This window comes from Haliotis asinina, chromosome 11 (genome assembly GCF_037392515.1).
Source record: "Haliotis asinina isolate JCU_RB_2024 chromosome 11, JCU_Hal_asi_v2, whole genome shotgun sequence".
NCBI lineage: Eukaryota > Metazoa > Mollusca > Gastropoda > Lepetellida > Haliotidae > Haliotis > Haliotis asinina.
The window spans coordinates 36,563,680-36,586,006 of NC_090290.1; the positions used below are offsets into that span (position 1 = coordinate 36,563,680).

Below are 22,327 nucleotides of genomic sequence, written 5' to 3' on the forward strand. Positions count from 1 at the left end.
CATTAATTCGGGAAATCTAGCCATTCAGTTAAAGGACACTTATTCTACGATTAGGGCGGTGGGGTAGCCTAGTGGTTAAAGCGTTGGTTCGTCACGCCGACAACCCGGGTTCGATTCCCCACATGGGTACAGTGTGTGAAGCCCATTTTCTGGTGTCCCCGCCGTGATATTGCTGGAATATTGCTAAAAGCGGCGTAAAACTAAACTCACTCACTCACTATTCTACGATTAAAATCATGGAAAGTTTGAATTTAGTTTGAATGTTTGTGGACTTACGTACCCTCTCAGGAGGACAATAGTTTTACGGTACCTCAACACCCTTTGAGGATACAGCCACTAACAAGCACATTTATAAATTTAAACTTCAAATAATAAAACATTATCTATTTACAATTCATTTAATAAATCTAATTCTTTTTAAAATGCAATGATTAAGTGAGAACTGATACTAGTAAAAAGGTCCTTCATACTACGTGATTTTAAATAGGTATCCCTTGTGATGGAATATTCAACGCAATCAAGCAAGACATGCTTGACCGTGATTATTTCATCTCGAGGGATACAAAATCCTCACCTTTCATAAGGTATTTATGCGTATATCTGGTGTGACCAGTGCGGCATCGTCTCATAATGACCTCTTCAAATCTGGACCGACAACCCAAGTAGGTGTAACCAATATAGGGTTTTATTTCATGTCATTTATTGATGCCTACCTGGGTGTCCTACTTCTTTTGCATCAGATCACGGATATAAGATCTAATGTTAGCTTTATAATCTGAGTATGGAATAAGAAGTGGTGTCACAGAATAGTTGAGTGCTGCCTTGGCAGCAAGATCGGCCATTCTGTTCCCGGAAATGCCTACGTGGCTTGGTAACCAACAGAAGACGATGTCATATTGGCCAGTAGCAAGATTATTATACAATTCAGTAATTTCAATTAAAAGTGGATGTTTACCAGAAATATTTTTAATAGCCTGAAGGCAAGAAAGAGAGTCTGAATAGATTAAATACTGTTTATGTTTAGGGCGTCTTTGAATATATTTAAGAGCCGTTAATATGGCGTTAGCTTCAGCTGTAAAAATAGAACTATTGTCTGGTAATCTAGAGGATATTGTTGTGGATCCAATGACAGTGGCACAAGCAACTGTCTAGAAAACGGCTTTAAATTTTCTAAGTCAAAAACTAATTGTATACATTGTATACACTTTTGTAGAAAATATAAGCCGCATAAGGGCCCAGAACTATTTTTAAATTGCTCTCCATTTATATATTTCGTTTAAACACAATTGCAATTGCCGTTCAATAGTATGTATATTTTTACCTCGACAAGAAATATTAAAATCATCCACAAATAATGATCCATCGATTGAATCATTTAATACCTTGGAGAAACTGTTTATCTTGATACTTGACACTAAAATGTGCAAACGACCCCTTAAACCGAAGTCATGTAAATCCTTTAAAATGCTACGCTTCCAAGTGGTATCGGTTGCTTTCTCCAAATCAAAGAATATCGATACTGCATGTTGTTTATTTACTAAAGCATTTTTGACAAAGTATTCTAGACGTACCAAATGGTCAATGGTACTACAATTTTTCCTGAAACCACATCCACATATTTGTTATAAAATTATTCGTTTCAAGATACCAAGTCAATCTATTGTTTACCATTCGCTCCATGGTTTTACAGACACAACTCGTTAAAGAGATTGGCCTGTAATTCGAAGGATCAGTATGATCCCGGCCAGGCTTTGGTATAGGAACTACAATGGCATTACGCCATGAATTTGGGAAGGTGCCTGTAGTCCATATCGTATGAAATATGTTTAGCAGTATTTCCAGGCATGATTCAGGTAAATGTTTCAGAAGTTGATTATGAATATCATCAGAACCTGTTGCTGTATCATGAGCTTGCTCAAGGGCTGTATATAGCTCATGTAATGAAAATATTTCATTATAGACTTCACCATTGTCTGAGTTAAAATTGATTTTTTTTTCTACGCCTGCTGTTTCTGGTATTTCTGAAACTCAGGGACGTAATTTGATGAAGACGAATGTTCGCGAGAGTTTCACCAAGCTTATTGGCAATATCACACTTATCAGTCAATACATCGTCACCATCATTTAGATGGTGGACAGTTGATTTGGAACCTTTACCCGTTATTCGTTGAATCATATCCCACACTTTTGACGTTGGTGTGCGGGAATTTATCTTGGAAACATAATTTCGCCAAGACTGACTCTTATTCTGTTTGAAGGCGCGTCGAGCCTTAGCATTTAGAATTTTAACTTTGTCTAAATTACGGACTGTAAGATGTCGCCGAAAATACTTCTCGGCCTTCTTCCTGTCCTTTCTGGCCTGTTTACGTTCATTATTAAACCATGGTTTACGAACGTGTGGAGTTGCAGAGGACTTAGGTATAGTTTCATTAGCTATATTCTTCAGTTTATCAGAGAATACCTGAATCGGACCTAAATAGCTTTCGATATTGCAAAAGAGTTCAGTTTTAATGGTTGTCCTTCAATTCCCTGTACAACCAGGAAACGGGGCCAAGAATTGAAATTTGTTGTTTCTGATTCATCAGAAGAAGAGACAGTTTCTAAGTCTACCTGCTTTCTCTTGGATTTAGATCGAGAACCAGAAAGTTGTTGGGAAGCCATTAGAACCTGGAGGTCAGTAATGCCAGATTGGCCCATGGGCCACCGCTTTCTGGCATAGTGCTCTAGGCAAACCAATATCACGAATAAATTGAATTTAGAATAGCCAAGACCAGAAACATAGATATGTGCAATAATACTAACTATGCACAGGGCCTGGCGTGACCAGCCGATTGATTGAACCAGGCCCATTCAACCACCCGTCAAGGTGAAGTCAGGGCCAAAGTAGTGCGTTGACCAACAGGAACACGGTTGCAGGCCCCTATTGCCCTCAACTACCAGGATCCCCTCCTTCACCGACACAGGGCCGCAACCCACGGCAAACGGGTTGGTGGACCAAATATCCCCCGGGTCCACGACGGGGATGAACGCCTTCTTGGCGTTACCCAGAACCCACCATGAGGAAGTGGCCGTTCATAGGTGCCTCGGGATGAGAAGAAACAAAACTTACTGTGAAACATACAATCTACTGGCAAACGAAAAACAAGAAAATGATTCTAATTCGTTTTGTTTTGATTGCGTAACCAATGCGATTTTGTCACTGTTGATTTTTGATGAAAATAGTCATTGAACAAGTATGGTTGTAGCATTGTCAATTGCTGATTATTACAAGAAATTATTCACAAGGAATGTCACATGTTAACGTCTGATGTGTCTGGTATCAGTATCGGGTGTGTCCCCCACGTGCTTGGATGGCAGCTAGAATCCTCCTAATCATGCTGCTTTTAAACCTTCCGATAAGATCAAGCTAAAGTGCCAATGACTGCAATTCTTCATGCAAAGCTGCTTCAAGCTGTCCAAGATTCTGGGGAGGGGTTATCTTAATCTCACATGGCGTCCAAGAAAGTCTCATTCATGTTTAACGATGGTTAACGTTTGCTCTGCTATCATGAAATATATCAGGGGGTGCTCAATTAAGTTCCAGGTGTATATTATACTACTTTGCAATGATTATTATAGACCGTTCATAATTTATTGCTGGGTTGGGGATGATGATTTAAGGGAGGGGAGGGAGTTGTCACCCATTTTGTTCTTGGGAGGTGAGGGTCATAAATTTTGTACACGTACTGGGGGATCAGAATTTTGTAAATAAAACAATTTAAACATATTTATTGTTATATATTTAAACGTATTTTCACGGATGTTTGCATGCACTAGATCAATATTATTCTGCCTTTTCTAGCTGTTTTTTATCGTTCGAAAGGCCATCAATGTACTCTAGGGAATTTTTTACCAAAATAGTAACCACCCACAAATTACGATTTCTACTTGCAAATGTTGATACACCCTTTTCTGCAACCACGGGAGACCACCTCCTGACAAGACGTTGATGCATGGTTGACGTTGATATTTACCACTTTCTTGTTGTAATCAGAGTGTGGAAGAAGTGCCTTACGCCATACATCTCCTGCCCAGTGAGATGTTCTCACCTGCTGTACAAGAGATGTAGATGCCTTGGTGGGATGGTATTTATTGAGCGTTACTGAAGGCCAATAACAATCCAGTCTGGCCGGTAAAGTCTATACAGTCACTGTCCTGACTGGCTTGTGAATTTTGGTCATGTGGGAAATATATCAGTATCAATTAATATTAATCATGCAATATTATGGTCTTCTAAAAATGCCATAGTATTAGCAGCTTAATGGTGAAGCCTGTGCCGTGCCTATAGCATCTTATTCCAACTCATCTATTTTTGTAAGCTTTTGCCTAGTTTTTGCTTTCAAACTGTGGACTAGTGCACTATTTGTGGGCTTGTAACTTTCATGCCTAGCTAGCCCAAATGGCTAATAAAATATGGAAATTATAGGTGGCTCTTCTGATGGTGCTGTAACACACGCCTATATACACGCCAACAGGTCACATTTTGTACCAGCGCGAAAGCATCTATTTTCCTTTGTGTAGATCTCAAATTGGTCCTTTCTTTACAGTCCCATTTTCACGTGATGCGATGGTCCTGAGCAAAATGGAGTATAAATTTCAAAATCTCTGTATGTGAGTGAGTTAAAATTTAGAGTCATATCGACAGTATATCAGCCGTATCGTGACAAATACAGTATATACGTTCTTGAAATGATTTAAAAGACGACACTGCTAATAAATCACTTATCATAAGCAACAGGGCTATTGGTCCACTTAAAAGGAATCTTGTGGCCAACGAGAAACCACGTGGCCATCAGTGCAGTAAGATGTCGTCCAAGTCCTGGCAGGCTGAGGAATACCAAAGACTATAATGATCGGGCGTACATTCGTCTGATTAGACATTAGAATAATAAACTTTGCCGAACTGCAATGTAGATTGAGACTCTCCATCATTATCATCAGAAGTAGGCTGCGACGTCTCAGAACACGTCGTCCGATCTGATGTCGCTTCCTGACGAGTAGGACCAGGCAGAAAGGTCTGATGAGGTACAAACTCCAAGAAGTGCAACCTCCGGAAATGGCGCAGGGTTCATTTGTCTCACGAAAACCGCTTTCTTCTACACTTTTCCCAGAACCGTCGTCACGTATAGAGACGTCACATCCTGGGTCATCACTCGAACTAAACCCATTAGAGATGGTGTGGGGTGCGGTTCGTACGGCTTCACGTTAGATCTCATTGCACTACCTCGGACACAAAAAGGTCAACCTTTTCGTCTGGAAATATTGGATATGGCCGAGGGGACACATTTGGCCCATTTTGTAATGCTTGCCGATCGTCATATACTCATGGCTAACAAAGCTTCATGAATGGTGGAAGGGTAGCTATCTGCACTGGTATGTGGTGATCAAAAGATCAGTTGTGGAAAGATAGCTATCTTCACTGGTATGTGGTGATCAATAGCCGAATTGTAGTTAGGTAGGTATCGCCACTGGTATATGGTTATCAATAGACGGGTTATGAAAGAGAAGGTATCTGCAATGGTAAGCGCTGATGAATAGATAGATTGTGAAAGGGTAGCTGTCTGCACTGGAATGTGGTGATCAATACCCGGATTGAGGAAGGACAGCTGTCTGTACTGGTATGAAATAATCAATACCCGGATTGTGAAAGGGTAAGTATTTGCACTGGTATGCAGTAATCATTAGCCGGATTGCAGTACGGTAATTATATTCCCTGGCATGTGGTGATCAATACCCGGATTGAGGAAGGACAGCTGTATGTACTGGTATGAGGTGATCAATACCTTGATTGTGGAAGGACAGCTGTCTGTAATGGTATGTGGTGATCAAAACGCCGATTGTGGAAGGACGGCTGTCTGTACTGGTATGCAGTAATCAATACCCGGATTGTGAAAGGGTAAGTATTTGCACTGGTATGCAGTAATCAATAGACGGATTGCAGTAGGGTAAGTATATCCCCTGGCATGTGGTGGTCAATAAACGGGTTATGAAAGCAAAATATATTTTTGTAAAGGCAGTGATACACAGTGATACACAGTGATACACAGTGAAACACAGTGATACACATTGATACACAGTGAAACACAGTGAAACACCGTGATACACAGTGATACACAGTGATACATGGGTGGCGAACGTCGAGGGTCTGCGTGAGAAATCATTGCAACAGAGAATGTACCACGAAACGTACCACCGGCCCATTTTACATGTACAGGCAATATACCCATTGCGTTAATTTATGGAGCATCAGCGATGTGAATACATACAATTATAGTTGATACTATCATGCGATCATTACATTTTCTTGGAGTGTATTGCACGCTTTGTACCGCAGAGGATACATACTTTATCAGACAATCAATAATGTAGTTATTATGAGATTAGCAAAGCGAATATGGTACACAATGACAAAGCACAATAATACATGGGCGGAGTACTACTTCCAAAAGTCTGGATAGAATGAACATAGCAACAGAGGATGTATCACCGGCAATTTTATATGTACAGACAATACAACAATAGCGTTACTTTATGGAGCACCAGTTGCAGAGTACGTAAAATTGTAACGAATACATATGTTGTTACATGTCATCATTACATTAGTTTCAAAAACTTTGCATGTTTTTTAATCTCAAGAAAATTACTTTGCAAGACAGTTAATCGTGCATTCATCACTTAATTGCGCCCTAGTAAGAGGTGACAAACAGACAGAGTGAGGAAGGGTAACTATCTGCACTGGTATGTGGTAATCAATACCCGGATTGTACTAGAGTAGGTATCTGATGAATTATGGAAGGGTAGCTACCTGTACTGGTATGTGTTGACCAGCAGATGGATTGTGGAAGAGTTGCTACATCCCCTGGTATGTCGTGATCAATAGACATATTGTGGAAGGGCTGCCATCTTCACTAGTATCTAATGATCAATTGCCAGATTATTGAAGGATAGCTATCTGCACTGGTATCCAGTGATAAATAGATGGATTGTAGAAGGGTAGCTATTTACACTAGTATGCAGTGATCAATAGATGGATTGTGGGAGGGTAGTTATCTGAACAGGTATGTGGTAATCAAAGGACTGATTTGGGAAGTGTAGCTGGTGCACAGTGTGGTGAACAGTAGACTGTAATATGCGTGTAAATATCTTAAAAATAAATGAGTGTCAGTTTAATGAACATTGGCTATCACACCGACAGATTCCAGTGCCTTTAAGGCAGGACTGTTTGCATTTGCATGTATTGTTGCACCCTTTTCTGCAGTCAGGAGAGACCACCTCCTGACAAGATGTTGATGCGAGTTGCACTTTTTCCCTTTTGTGAACATATTTACCACTTTCCTTTTGTATCCAGAGTTAAGGCTGTCCAAGAAGTGACTTACCCCATATATGTTCTACCCGATGAGATGTTTGTAGCATGCTTTAAAAGCCTACATACGCTGGTGGGATGGCAATGTTTTAAGAGTTACTGCAAGCACTACACCATCTGCAGCGATCACGGAGGGGGCACATTCATGGGGTAATCGAACCAAGGTTATGTCTGAATTTGAATTTGTGCCTGAGAGATTGCAAGTTTGACAAAACTGGGTAGCAAGGGAAAAAGTTAGCACAAATGCTTCAGAAATGATAAGGTTCGGTTTCTTTTCCTAATTATTTTGGTTGGTCAGTCGTTGTTTGTGCTCGTGCAAGATGCTGAAAGGTTTATTTACCGCTTTCCCTACAGAACGACTAAAATTCTGACCATTAGCACCATTGCATCTTTGCCATCTTTCATTCACACGTTCACATATACTAGTGCTCAAAGTAATAATTACAATGTGTTTGACCAAAGCTGAATGACAAGAAAGAAAGTATATATAAAAGAACCTTTGTTTAATTTCAAAAGAGTATTCACTTCTAAAATATATGACTGTACACAATTTCATTTCATACGAAGTCGAAAGTGCGAAAGTTTGGCTGACACTGAAGGACACGTGGTATCATAGTCAGAACTTTCACAAGGACCTGTTATCTTTAAAACGTCACCATCATTGACTTCAATATACACCACAACTCGTACAAGGTGGCTTTAAGGGAGGCGACATCTCTAATCCGTCTTTTATTCAGCAAGGTGAACTACGGGGGAACAACTGTATGAATATTATTATTCTAATGTATGAAGTCCCACTGAGAGTATTATATTCTTGCAATGGACAGGAAACACATAAGAGGATAGTTAGCCTGGACTATTGGACGTTCCTCATGCCAAGCAAAGTTTGTACGAACACATTAATAGGATATGTACGCGACCCTTTTAGCGTATTACTAAGACGTTTAGTTTGCCACATAACGGTCAACTACTGTAACTCTAGCTAGATCACAAACACGTGATTATGATGTCGCTGGAAAACTGTAATGTGTCTTAAATGTCTCAAAAGGTAGGGCACCAACACTTACAGGCACCTACTACGTCATTTGCATTGACATCCAACCCAAGGGCGTCTTCATTTCGCCTATATATCTCATTTGGCCTATAATGGATCCAATACCAAATAAAACACCCCTATTCTAGAAATGGAATTGCCAAAATGAAACCTAGCTTTTCTTCTTTCGCTTGACCAGGAAGGAAACTTAGTGGACCGGCCGCATTATGCTAGGCTAAGTTATTCCTGTACCAAAATCGTTTACTGCTAAATAGCTTGTTTGTCTTAGTGTTGGTTAACCAGGGCTACGTCACAATGACGACAAGATATTAGAGGCGAATTAACTTGGCAGACTTGACTACTCCACTATCACCTTAAAAACAGAGAGAAGGCTGTTGAGTCCCTTGAAGTCTTTATACGTAGCAGAGTAAGAAATTACATATATAGAGAGATTGCAAACAATAATAAATATGCACGACAGATACAGTTGATGTCTAACAATTAAATATAACATTAGCAACATAACAGTGGTACTGTTATTTGAGCGAAAGCTGTACGAGTTGGCAGACTTCTATGACTAGATTGAGTATGTATACCATGCAGGAACTCTCAACAGTTACATTTACGGTATTCTAACATACTTATTCACATAATATAAACATATTCACGAGAGGTTACCAACGGGTATTTACCAATGTGCACGTATTCATGCCATGTATTTATATGACTATCTATCACTGGGCATATCAACACTCAGTGTACAATTAAACTAACATGCTAATAAATACATATATGAACATAATATTTGCATCCATGTTCACTAGTGGTATCGACAAGGGAGATAATGCCGAGAATATCATACGGTTGTCAGTGGAGCAAAATATTACCCATGCAAGTTCGAATTTACCGCGCGGCGATCAAAAAACAATTTTTTGTGTCACATTTTTTATTTGTTCAGAGCTATACATAAACTATAGTTAAGACTATGAAAAGGGAGTACACGTAGGCGGAGAGCGTATGACACGATACGACTTCAAGATTTGAACTAGTACAATAATAAATCTCACCCTAAAACAGCGAGAAGACTGCTGAGTCCTTTGAAGTCTTTATTCGTATCAGAGTGACATACGCTCAATCATGTCTATTTCTAGAAGCGCACTGACCACTTAAAATCATTTATGTCACCACGCACCCGACATAAGCTACTTACAGTGATGTTGCGCCCGACCATGCAAAGTAGTTTTACATACGGCCTGGGGCATAGCCTCAGTAGAGGCAGCTTGAATGTGTTGCATAATTCAAACTTACTGATGTGCGATGGCCAGTGGCCTTCAAGTCGATAAGAAATATCTGAATGTTTCTCTACCTGTTTCATGAAGTATTGAAGTAAATAAGCAAGTTATTATTGAAATAATACCAGAGTAATTTTGGACTAATTATGGCAAGTTTAAGACTATGACACTGTCAACACAAACGGAGATTGTGAAAATATACTCTAAAACCACAAGCTCGTATCTCAAGCTACGAAGTTAGAAACGATTCGGATTCGTGATTGGGGATTCGAATCCCGAATCTGAACATTTTTTTCAGATTCGGAATTATGACCAAGAGTGTCAATATACATTATCTCACCCCTTCTAAGTTACTAGGGGCCCCTAGTAATCCTGGGTATCTTAAACACTTGAACACAAACACCTTCATTTTTCCATATTTCAACCACAAGTATGACTTTTCTTCATATTCGGGTTTCGGCATTTGCATCCCGAATCTGAAAAAAAGTATTCAGATTCGGGATTATTTTCTTTGTTGAAGGACGCCATCGGGAGAAGTATCGACGACAGACTGAACCTGGAGGAGCATGCAGACCACGAGCCACCTACCACAGAGAACGAGACCAGAGGATCAAGAAACTTAAGACCCAGCTGTCAGGTCAAGACAAGTCTGGGATGCAGTTTGCTGATGCTTTTGACCATGAAATAATGGTCAACTAAATGTTCAACATATAGCCACATGATCATGATGTAATGATCTGCTGGTCATAATTATTGCAACAATGTGTGTGGACAATGGTCAAAATGACTGTTAAAATAATCACTATTATTACTACACCTCACAAAGGTACGTGATCAAGCTGAAGGGATGGTATGAATCCAGCTTGATTCCACGCAGGTGGACACAGTGCTGTGGATCCCCATGACAACTAGTGTTGTGATCTCCATTCAGTTGTTAGCAATCTTCAACCCTTTTAATATTGTATTGTCCTAATCTGATCCTATTTTAGAGACATACATTGGTCTTTCTATTGGCTGCCTGGCCTCTAGGTTCTTCTGGAAACAGTGATGTTGGTTTCAGGCGGGCGGACACCTGCCACGGTTCCTATTCCATCATAGTTCATTGTCTCCATGCAGGAAAATGTAAATGCTTGGAGAAGACATGCGAACATCATTATTATTTCCCTTTCAGCAACAACTGATCCGGCACACTTCCTTGGTCCTGAAATATAGGTAAATGTGATTTTATGACTCATCTACTATGATTATTTTGTTTCCCATGTTCGTTGTTTGACGCCGCACTCAGCAATGATCTCGCTGAAAAAAATGGCATCGTGATAAGACAATCCAGTGATAACATTATCTGAGCATTTTGTACACGATGACACGTGTCACCCAGGTCAGTGAGACTAATCACTCAATCCAGTTTGAGGAATCTTTCAACAACCATGAGTTGATGAGGACCAATTCTAACAACAACTGTAATATGAAAGTAAATACTCATAGTATAGCACGTTTACACAAAATGTTGTGAAAAATATAAACCTGTGGAACGTTTTTATATTGCTAATATCTTACCAATTCCAAAAGGCATAAATGCTGGAGGCAATTTGACACTGTTGCCATCCAGGAACCGTGAAGGATCAAACTCTTGTGGGTTCTTCCACTGAGTCTCGTCCATATGAGCCGATCTGATGTGGTTGAACATTATTGTCTCTCTCGGAATATGGAAACCCTTCAAATCCATTTCGCTTTGTGTGAGATGTGGTACAGAGATAGGAACTGGAATAGATAGAAAACATAATTTCCCAAAGAGTCATCGTTTGTCACGTAAAATCAGTTGCCACATTTCGCTTTGCCTGTCATGATTGTAAATCGGGTCTAGGGACCTTCAGTGACAGTTGGAAACCTAACTGAACTTTGCGACATAAGTAGAAAAATTCCTTTCCATTTAACTGTCACATATCTCCACTCATAACTAGTGTTTGGACTCTACTATATATAAACATTATCGATCTACTACACATCAACGTGCACATTCGTGTTCATTCATTTCGTCACACTTTGTCGCATAGTGTTAGATAAGTGACAATAGACAGACAACGTGATTGTGAATGGACAAATGCTTTGTTTTATGTAACTTATGCAATTGAGAATAATAGTTGCCTTGACCTTGTAGCATCATGTGCATTTAACGGTTGTTATACAAAACAGATTGTGTGTCAATATAGAAATAGGACATTGTGCATTTTTCCTTGATTTCCTCCGTACCTTAAACGAAAGATGGAGATGATTAACATTATAGCACGATATACCTCAATTGACAAACCCTTGCTAATATTTACATGAAAATTAATTAAGCAAAACCGTATCCACCTGCATTTATAAAAATGTTGATCCACTTGTTTCGTTGTTCACTTGTTGCGAAGGTACCATATTGAATAATACACAAAAGCTACTAAACCCATTTGTTGTAACGTTTCTCCTCTGTGTCAGGATCCCATGATTTAAGGTTTGACCCCAACCTTCGACCTGCTATTGATTCTTCATATGTCAGGATAACACACTTGTCTAGGAGTTGTAAATGTGGTCGCCCATGAGACCGTCCTACTTGAGTCCCCCTTATTAAGTTCACTGTACTAAATGAACTGCCGTAAACCCTATCTCATTTACTCACTCACCTATTGTTACTAGACGCTGTGTCTCATATACTGTAGCACGCACATTGGGCAGTCTCTCGATGTCCGAAAACTTGACGGGACGGGATTTGCCGCATACCTTGAGAACAGAGATGATGTCATATATTCCACATTTTCCAGTGGAATTAGAAGTGATGATCCATCTGTGTTGCTGTGTGATTTTCTACATGAGTATACTTTCTTTCCATTTCAAATTATTATCTCGTCTTTCCATCTGAGTTATTATCTCAACGTCGTCGATGTGTAGTCTCCTATATTAATATAACTAATAATGTATGTATGTATGCATGTATGTATGTATGTATGTATGTATGTATGTATGTATGTATGTATGTATGTATGTATGTATGTATGTATGTATGTATGTATGTATGTATGCGTGTATGTATGTATGTATGTATGTATGTATGTATGTATGTATGTATGTATGTATGTATGTATGTATGTATGTATGCGTGTATGTATGTATGTATGTATGTATGTATGTATGTATGTATATATACACACACACACATACATATACACACATATATATGTATATATATATATGGAACAAATGGTCAGTTAGTTATCTTTTCTCTGTACCAGTGTTTGCTATAACCGTGTTTTACAGTGCTTATCTACCATCAATCCAACAACAGCTAGGGCGTGTCTGATCACCTGATCGATCTCTTCTTGGCATTTGATTTGTACACTGGGATGTCCTGCTGCATAAATTACAGCCCAACCGACAACCCATCCGACTGGAATTCCCCCTGTGAGACACTCCTCCAGACTCACAGCTATATTGCCATCTACAGGAAAAGCATAGTTTTACCATACCTTTCAATATTTGCCAGGAAGAATATATGCGATGCTATCTTCACAGTTGCATAAAGACAGTCATTTAGTGACATTAACTCCCAACTCCCACACCACATGTATTCAACTCACACACAAATGCTGCACTACCCACAAGAATATTATAACAAAAATAAATACCATATAAAAGACAACCATTACATGTTTTCATACATGCGTTATTTCGTCAACAACCTGTTTTTCATTCGTAAAATAAATGACTTAATAAGTGTCCTTAAATGACTCAAACAAACCAGTAACCCTACTTCAAACTCACGATCTTTTCTACATATGCATTTCACTTCTCAACTATGAGTATATTCAAAGATTTCGTGAAAGTTAGATATATATGGACACACAAAATATTAAGTGGAACCTTTTATAAGTTTAACATCTCGCATTGAAATCGTTTTTATGGTTGATAACTACTTTATTGTGAAGAGTCACAATATTGGTGACTCTTCACAATAAAGTAGTTTTCATCCATAAAAAAGCCCTTGTCTTTATGTGTATCACTTCTAAATACCCTTCGAAGACTCGAAATCGTGTACCTTTCATGGATACCTAAGATGCTACATTTACCTCCTGGACCATTGGGACTAGGACAAGTGCAGTCTCTATAGGTGTGGCAAGTAAAGAGACACATACGTTGCAGAGCAGCAGAGAAACCAGTGAGACATGTTTAAGCATTGGGACAACAACATGGATGTTTCCATAGGGACCGTATGTACAAATACATATTAAATGAGTAGCAGAGAAATCAGTGAGATATAGTGAAGTATTGGGACAAGAACGAGGATGTTCTCCACATAGTCTCGGATTCTGAGGCATATGACATGATGCAAACATTTCTAGAAATAAATTAAACAGAAGTGAAACTATTGCTTTGAACAGCAGCAAAGATGTCATGAGGAGAGTCATGTAAGGATCAATTTGATATACATACACAAATTGGTTGAGTATTATTCATGAAGCCTGAGATAACTTACTTTGTTAACAAATTTACATCTTGATGAAAATGTTTCTGATAACTATCCATCAAACGTAATAATGTACCGTTGCGGTGCTCATCGTGGAAAGTCAAATATTCCTTCACGAAAGAAAGCAGTCGTTTTTTCAGCACGTTATAATAGACGGTACCTGAATAGTGTGTTGACTCAGGGTTGCTCTTCTGTTCCCTGAGGAAGAAGTCAAGTACAGACTGCTCTCGACCACCAAGGTTTGGCTTTCTGTCTTCCACCTCTGTCTTCAACATTGCATGAAGACTGTCGTATGCTCCTATTAAACTTCGATATGCCTGGAATTTGAATGGTTGTGATTTACGAAACTATAGACAAGACGTCTGTTAAATCCCACAAACATGATTCCGAAGACAGTGACGTGAGATTACATTCGGAGACATTATTATGTACACCCACCTGTGATGTTCTGCAGTTCATAAGTGAGTTAAGCCTATCTGGCTGTCTCCAAGCTGATAAAAACATGTTTAGAAAGATCATTATGATCAAGACGATTATAATATCGCACTCACCTTGCCAGTGACTGGAAGATACTTTAGCAGAGGTACCATTGCTAAAGGAGAGAACGTCCCGCCATTTCTTGAAATGTCATCTAAATACACCCGCAACTTCTCAAGATTAGGATCAGTATGTGCCAGTCTGTAAAATATATTACACAAAGCTGCAACATGGGTATCTATAATTCTAATATCCATAGACTTAGCATAACCAAGGGACCATCTGTGTACTTTATGGAACTTCTTGGATCTTTATCATCAGACATTGTTCTTGTTTTCAGTTGTAGTCTAAGCACTCATCTTGACTGAAGATTAACACCAACTCATATCTCCTCTTGTAGCTAGATGTGAGGGGTTTTGCTGACTCCAAGAAAATACCGCGTGACTTTGTTTTGCGCAGCCTGCACTGACTTTTAGTTAGTAAGTCCCATCTCCATATAATCAGACTCCATCACCATATAATAACACAGGTTCCACTAGAACTGAATATAGTTTATCATACTGCATGCCACCACAAGCTCTGCATTTGGAGCAGAACGCAGATAATGCTCGCCCTGCAGATTTAGACAACTCCTTAACTGATTTTGGTAAAACCATGAACCCCTTGATATTTATAGCTGGCACTGTATTCCACCATATAATCACAACATTGGACTGGTGAATAGGGGTTCCTTTCTTAAAGTGAATTACCTTCGTACCATGTGCATTGACCATTTAAAGTCTCCATTTCTTACACCAGTCTTTAAAACAATCTAACACCCTTTGTAGGGAGGCTTGATCCGGAGCTACAGCAGATATATCATCTGCGTACAGCAACATTCAAAACATGGTATTCTCGAAAGTGATTCCACAATTCAGAGAATTACTTGCGGGACATAACCCATTTATTGTATCAAAATACCAAACATATTTTATGTAACTCTGTGAGCCATGCTTGGAGGCTTTTTTAACACAGTCACGGAATTTGTTACAATGTCCGTATTAAGTCAATATTACTAGTATGCAGGTCCGCTGGAAACGTTTAAGAAGGCATGTGTTTCTCCTGGAACACTAAGAGGTTCGAGTTTCTCCTTTACACCTCAAACGTGGACATTTGTTTCTTCTGGACATTTCTTGGACATTCTGGACCCCAAGGAGATTTATCTGGTGCATATAATTAAGACCCATGGCACCAACCAAAGGCGTCTATGTGTTTCCTCGAACATTTAAAGGATCTTTCTGCGTCTTTTGAATTGTTTTCATCATATCCAAGTCTCATGTTCGATTTTTAAATTTACACTTACCTCTTTCCAGTAATTGCGGCATATCGACAAGTCAGAACCGCCTTGTCTATGGTGCCCCCGAGCTGAAAGCTTATCTGTCCCGCCTTCGTGAAGTCATCAATAAGTATCTTTATCTCCTCGGTTAGGATTGTTTCATATTCCACACTGCTAACAATTCTAGCAAGACTTGATCGCAGCAGTTTGCCTGGCCCTGTCCAGTCCTCTACACTGGCATACACAATTCCTGAAAGGTCACATGCAACCAAAAAGTCAAACATAATTAAAACACAATTATCACTTATTCATGACATATAATATGCACTGCTGCTTGTAAAAAAGATTCTTTATGGATGACAACTTATTTTATTGTACTTGATGCATCGTTTCAGTATGGATTCATATACCGTTGTCAAACAAAATCATATACACTAGAAGAAGTTGTTATCCATAAAGAATGTATATAGACATGTTGGGTTTTGTTAGTAAATGTTCTCTGAATGTGCTTTCGATCCAGTCAAAAACTAGCTCAGTGGAGTTGGTGAACTACTGCGAGGCTGGAAACTCATGATGGAAACTCATTCGTGCAAGAACAAAGCAGGACTTAAAACTGACAAGAGTTTGCACCATTTTCCGTCAGATCCAGTCATCCGAGAAAAATGGATGGACGTGTACATGTCAAGTATCACACCTGCCTGCTTTCGCTCGTTAGATACTAAATCATTCACTCGTAAATATGGTGTTACCCGTGACATCGTTTAGTATTGTCCATTTCTTACAAACTTGTAGGTTTGAAACATGCGAGAAAACTGGCATCAAACATGTGTTTGAGATCGGGTTTGAAATGCCTCATGGAGATGACCTGTGCTTCAATACCTACCTGTCATTTTCGCGGTTGTAACGTGAACAGGTTCTTATACATTTGAACATACTTGGAATATATATAACAGCACGAATCTAGTTTCTAATTCAAAATAGCTTGAGCAATCGGCGATACCTAACGGTATGTGAAAATTGCCGGCGCTGTTACCTCTGGACATTCAAATTGTACAATATCGGCATTCTTACTGGAAAGATGCGACATGTATCATGTGTGGTCTTTAAGAAATACCTGATATGTTAACGCCAGTTCATTTTTAGTTCGATTTGCTTCGTGGTTTCATTGATGGACTGATGATGGGGACATATTTTAATGATTAGGTTCACTTCCTCTCGTGCAATATGTTTTGAAACAACTCGATGTAACATAATTGGTATCTGGCAGACACTTGTACAGCAATCTCTGTGTAACACACCAGTTCAATGACATATGGCATGTGTCTCTACCAACTCTCAGATGAGTATGTTGGACTTCTGTATGTGTCACCTAACCATTATTCGCTTGAGATAAATGAAGTGAGAATGTGACAAACAGAATGTGTGCCTTTTACTGAAATGAAAACGTATCATGTCCCGATTTAAGAAATATTAGGTGTGTGATTCTGCTGAACACAGATCAAAATTCATACATGTGGTAGGTTTGATATAACTGACACTGACCATACCGAAACATTCAAATAACAGTGGAAGAGTAGAAAACAGAAACTAACAGCAAGTTGGTGGATACAAGAAACAATTATTGCATTCATATCGAGATTCGAACACGGGATTTCGGTATATTCGGGATGATGTGTTTTATATACATTAAAAAGTATGAATGGAGTCTAGTTAACTGCTATGTGGACAAGGTTACATACAGCAGGATCAGCTCTGCGCCTTAAACGGTCTTCCCTAGTCTATTTGCAGGATACGTTTAAACGAACAAGCTCAATGCAAACTGACAGATAAAGCTGAACGGTGTGTGTGTGTGTGTACGAGTGCGTGTGCGTGTGCGTGTGTGTGTCTACAGAATAGTAGTGTTTCCTACGTGGAATGTATACAGCAATTCGACAACTAACAATGCCAAAATACAGTGGACAAGAGGAAACGACCCAATAAGTTTATTTTATACACGTCGTTGGCTGTTAGACTAAAATCTACAGCAGATAACACGCTCGCACGCTCACACGCACACGCGCTAACACGCACACTCAGCAGTATGTTATATCCGTCAGTTTGTATTGATCTTCGTTGAAAACGTATCCCGTAAACTGATCCGTGACAACCTTGTAACGTATATCGGGGAGACCAGCGTCTGTTGTTTGTAACGTCCACTTCCCAGTTTACTAGATTCCATGTACTTTTCAAAAGGTTGAAGAACCACCGATTCACTTACGTTACTTAGTTAATCTACCCGTGAAGACCCCGGCTAGAATAGACAATCCAAAGGTCAACGGCATTAGTATGGATTAATGCAACTAGAATACGATGGTCAACCAAGTCAGTGACAAGCATGGGTTGCTGCAGATCAACTCGAACATTGATCTGCACGGGTTTAACGTACCAATACCACACATCAAAAGGTAATACTCACTTTAAACACTCATTACATTATATGTGTGCGCGCACACACACACACACACACACACACACACACACACGCACGCACGCACACGCACACACACAAACACGCACACACACACAAACACGCACACGTACACACCTTATGCAGATTAACTGCACGAGGATTATGCATCAAATTGCCTAAATGCATGTGCAAATATCGTAGTGCATGTGAACGACTGCGTTGGGGTGTTTTGTTTTGTTAAAAAGTCGCCAATTTTCATCATACATTGAACCCATGACAATAACATTTTCGAATTTGTTCTGAATATCAGTTCATGTGTAAACAGTACCATTAAACAGTATTGAACATGTTGCAATATATAGGTCAGAACAGTTGAATGAAGTTTGAGGCTTTACATTTTACAGTGAGTGTAAAAGATATAGAAGAACCGGCTGCTCTGCCACCGGCTAGTTGTAGCAGTCTTCATGCCGGCAGGTAAACCAGTGGTTGATACAATGAGTACCGTACCATCCCTCAAGGTACGTTTCCGACCAATAAGAGTAGTTTTTACAAACAAAGGGTTGGGGCTTGTTTCGCCATTTACTGAACAGAACAGAATAGACAGTTTATTCTCAAACATCACATGTAGTGACACAGAGTACAGCAAAACTGGTACATATTAAGACATTCAGCAAAGTCTCGTTTTGGTAATTTTGGCAACTTTAAGTTTAAGTGGTACACAATCACTTTTCAAGTTTTTCACTGGTATCATTTTTACAGAAATGTCGCGGGTCCTGGCCGCTGATAAAGTGGACTGGGGAGAGTCTTTGGGTATAAGCTGTTTATTCCTTAAAATATGACATCAGTATGACTGAGGGGTGAAACAGCTCACCTCGGCCGTGGCGTGACATGACGTGGCCAATATGAAGATGCCTGCGTCACGGACCAGGTAATGCACGAGATGTTACAGAACAGGTAAAGCACGAGATACTGCTGGTATTACAACCAGAGTAAGAGTGAGAGAAGAAGCGCTCGTAAATGAGCAAAGAGGTACGACGTAAGATATAAGTAACGGATTGGGAAACACATCCGGAGACAGAAATATTGAGGAAGACCTGTGTGTCTGGTGACATTTTGTGATGGACAGTATGACAAACAGACAGTTCAGACAGATATTGTACAAAGTTGGCAGGTTACTTAAAGGGAACGTCAATGCTGTTACATAATGATACGAAAAGGACAATGACATGTAACCTCGACGACGACGCTTTCTTTAACCCAAATTTATGAAACAATATATTTAACTAAATACATCCCTACAATCCAATTATATATTCCATTACAGCAAAACAATATTAAATCAATCACTCAAATATATTGCCCGCTCGCTAGTGTACGAGTTTCGCTTCACAGTAATATAATATAATATAATATAATATAATATAATGCAGATTGCTGCAGTCCTCTGTTTATCATGAAGCCAATCCCTGAAAACAGACGTGTTAAGCACAGGCGAACTTCCAGTACATACCTCTCCCAAGGCGTTTAATGGCCTTAACTCCCGCGACGAAGCTAGGTCGGTCGATGGTGTTCTCTTCCTGTTTCACAAACACCTCTTCTATAGCATCATATCCAGACACAACAATCACCGGATATTGTCCAAAATATATCCTGGCGACTTCACCATACTTCTTGTGCACCATCGGGAAGAACAGATGAGTGTTGTCTCTCCCTAACAACGCCATGTTGAGGAAGGAACCCAATATCGGCCATCTTGTTGGTCCCGGGGGCGCCCGTTCATCCCCACCCCTGCGGCAGATAAGGTACAGGGTACTGACAATGAGGACGAGTACTGATATCCCCCCACATGTGAGAACGGTGATGTTCTCCTCAATCCACTTGGTCACTCCGTCTACTGCAGCCTCCATCGTGAACGGGATGTTAAGTTTGCCTTTGACCCTGAGTTGAAATCTGGGTTAACGGTGCTTGCAGTTATGCACTTGCATAAACTTGGATGGTTCGTATGTTATCTTAAAGGTTCCTGTTTCCCTTTGTTGTGTGCAGGATTATTGTCTTACCATGCTAAATATAGTATTGCTTCAGCAGACACATACATACGATCTGCAAGATATGGCGAGGCATTGGAGCGTGAGGGTAGTAACTCATATCCACACATTCCTTGCGCGATCGGGCAAGCTGACCCAGATCATACGAGGGGAAACTAGTAAACGTGATAGCGTGATATCCTTTTGTTACCTTCATAGCCCAGAGTACTGTAGCTTCAGACACCTACCACCTGGAATATAGTAAAAGTACTTTGACAAATACGGTCATCATAATAGACCGGTGATAGTTTCTGACCGGGCTGGGTGAGGATGATTTTATTGAGGGGAGGGGTTTTTTTGAACCAAAATAATTATTACCCACATATTCGGGTTAATGTATAGAGAGTCAAAAGCTTTTAAGTGGAGACTGTTTTCACTTGCGTATGTTGATACACCCTTTTCTGCATCCACGAGCGACCACCTCCTGACAGGATGTTGACGTGTGGTGACATTTTGTCCTTTAAGGATACACTTACCACTGTCCTGCTGCATCTACAGTTAATGCTGCGAAAGGAGCGACTTGACCCCATATATGTTCAACTCGGTGAGATGCTGTGCAAGAGCTGCATGCGTTGATGGGATGGCATGTATTGAGTGTTACTGCAAGCTCCACAACATCTGCAGCCACTGTTCGTTATATAATCGATTTATGGACAAGTATGATGTGAATATCAATGTTTTATGACTGCAGGGACAAGTGAAGAGACATTCATCATTCATTTTGGCTGTACCAGGACTCAGTGACAGTAACAGCCAGTGTGCGACTTGCCACTGGCTCGCTAGTCTGTGGCTAGTACAATTCCATTCTAGCCGGTAAATCTCCAGTCACAGCCCTGACTGGCTGGTGAATTTTCAAGAGGTCATTTTGTAAATATATCACTCTCTTTAATTTGTTACGTTTTAATACACATGCAAGCATGACTATGGTCTGATAAAAGTATCCATCACATATGTAAATGTGCAAATGTTCAACAATTAACTGAAATCGCAACATGTATTTGACTGAAGAGAAAATTAACACAAGTTACGTCTCTTGAATTGTTGCTGAATCGAGATATTTTACGCCCGTTTCCAGAAATGTGACGCGCCTTGTCTATGTCCGCTATTCTTCTGTATGATTTTAGCAGCTTGATGATGAATTCTTGCCGATAATATCTTATTCCATCTCATCATTTTTTTATCCTTTGCTTAGTTTCAAATTGCTGGCTAGTGAATTATTTTGTGGCTAGTAACTTTTTCGCACCCTGGTGACAACTCCATCAAGAATTAAAATGGAAACGCGTGATTCTTCTGATATTGCTGTAACATATGCCTTTATACGTACCAACAGGTCGCGTTTGGTACCAGTATTCATTCCTGGTAGGGAGGATGTCAGACATTCATGCTAATCAAAATCATATCAATCTCCCAACATGACTGACGCCAAATGTACACTCTGATAAGAGCCGGATTCTGGAAGGGTAGATATCTACACTGGTATATGGTGATGAACAGACTTTATGTGGAAGGGTAGCTATCTACACAGGTATGAGGTGATCAGTAGACAGATTGTGGAAGGGTAGCTATCTGCACAGGTATGCGGTGATCAGTAGACGGATTGTCGAAGGGTAGCTATCTGCACTGGTATACGGTGATCAGTAGACGGTTTGTGGAAGGGTAGCTATCTGCACTGTATACGGTGATCAACAAACGGTTTGTGGAAGGGTAGCTATCTGCACTGGTATACGGTGATCAACAGACGGTTTGTGCAAGGGTAGCTATCTGCACTGGTATACGG

At 39.9% G+C, this 22,327-nt stretch overlaps 1 protein-coding gene across 1 annotated transcript; it reads right to left on the bottom strand.

The window, feature by feature from the left end:
- Positions 1-7,888: 7,888 nt before the first annotated feature.
- Positions 7,889-20,595, bottom strand: LOC137256240 (cytochrome P450 2D20-like). The gene is made up of 8 exons (XM_067793964.1): positions 19,977-20,595; positions 16,045-16,267; positions 14,777-14,903; positions 14,386-14,542; positions 13,066-13,199; positions 12,388-12,484; positions 11,285-11,488; positions 7,889-10,928 (listed from the first exon to the last, which is right to left on the bottom strand). Exons 1-8 carry the CDS (start codon positions 20,371-20,373, stop codon positions 10,753-10,755), a joined length of 1,515 nt encoding a protein of 504 aa, XP_067650065.1. The 5' UTR covers positions 20,374-20,595; the 3' UTR covers positions 7,889-10,752.
- Positions 20,596-22,327: the final 1,732 nt, after the last annotated feature.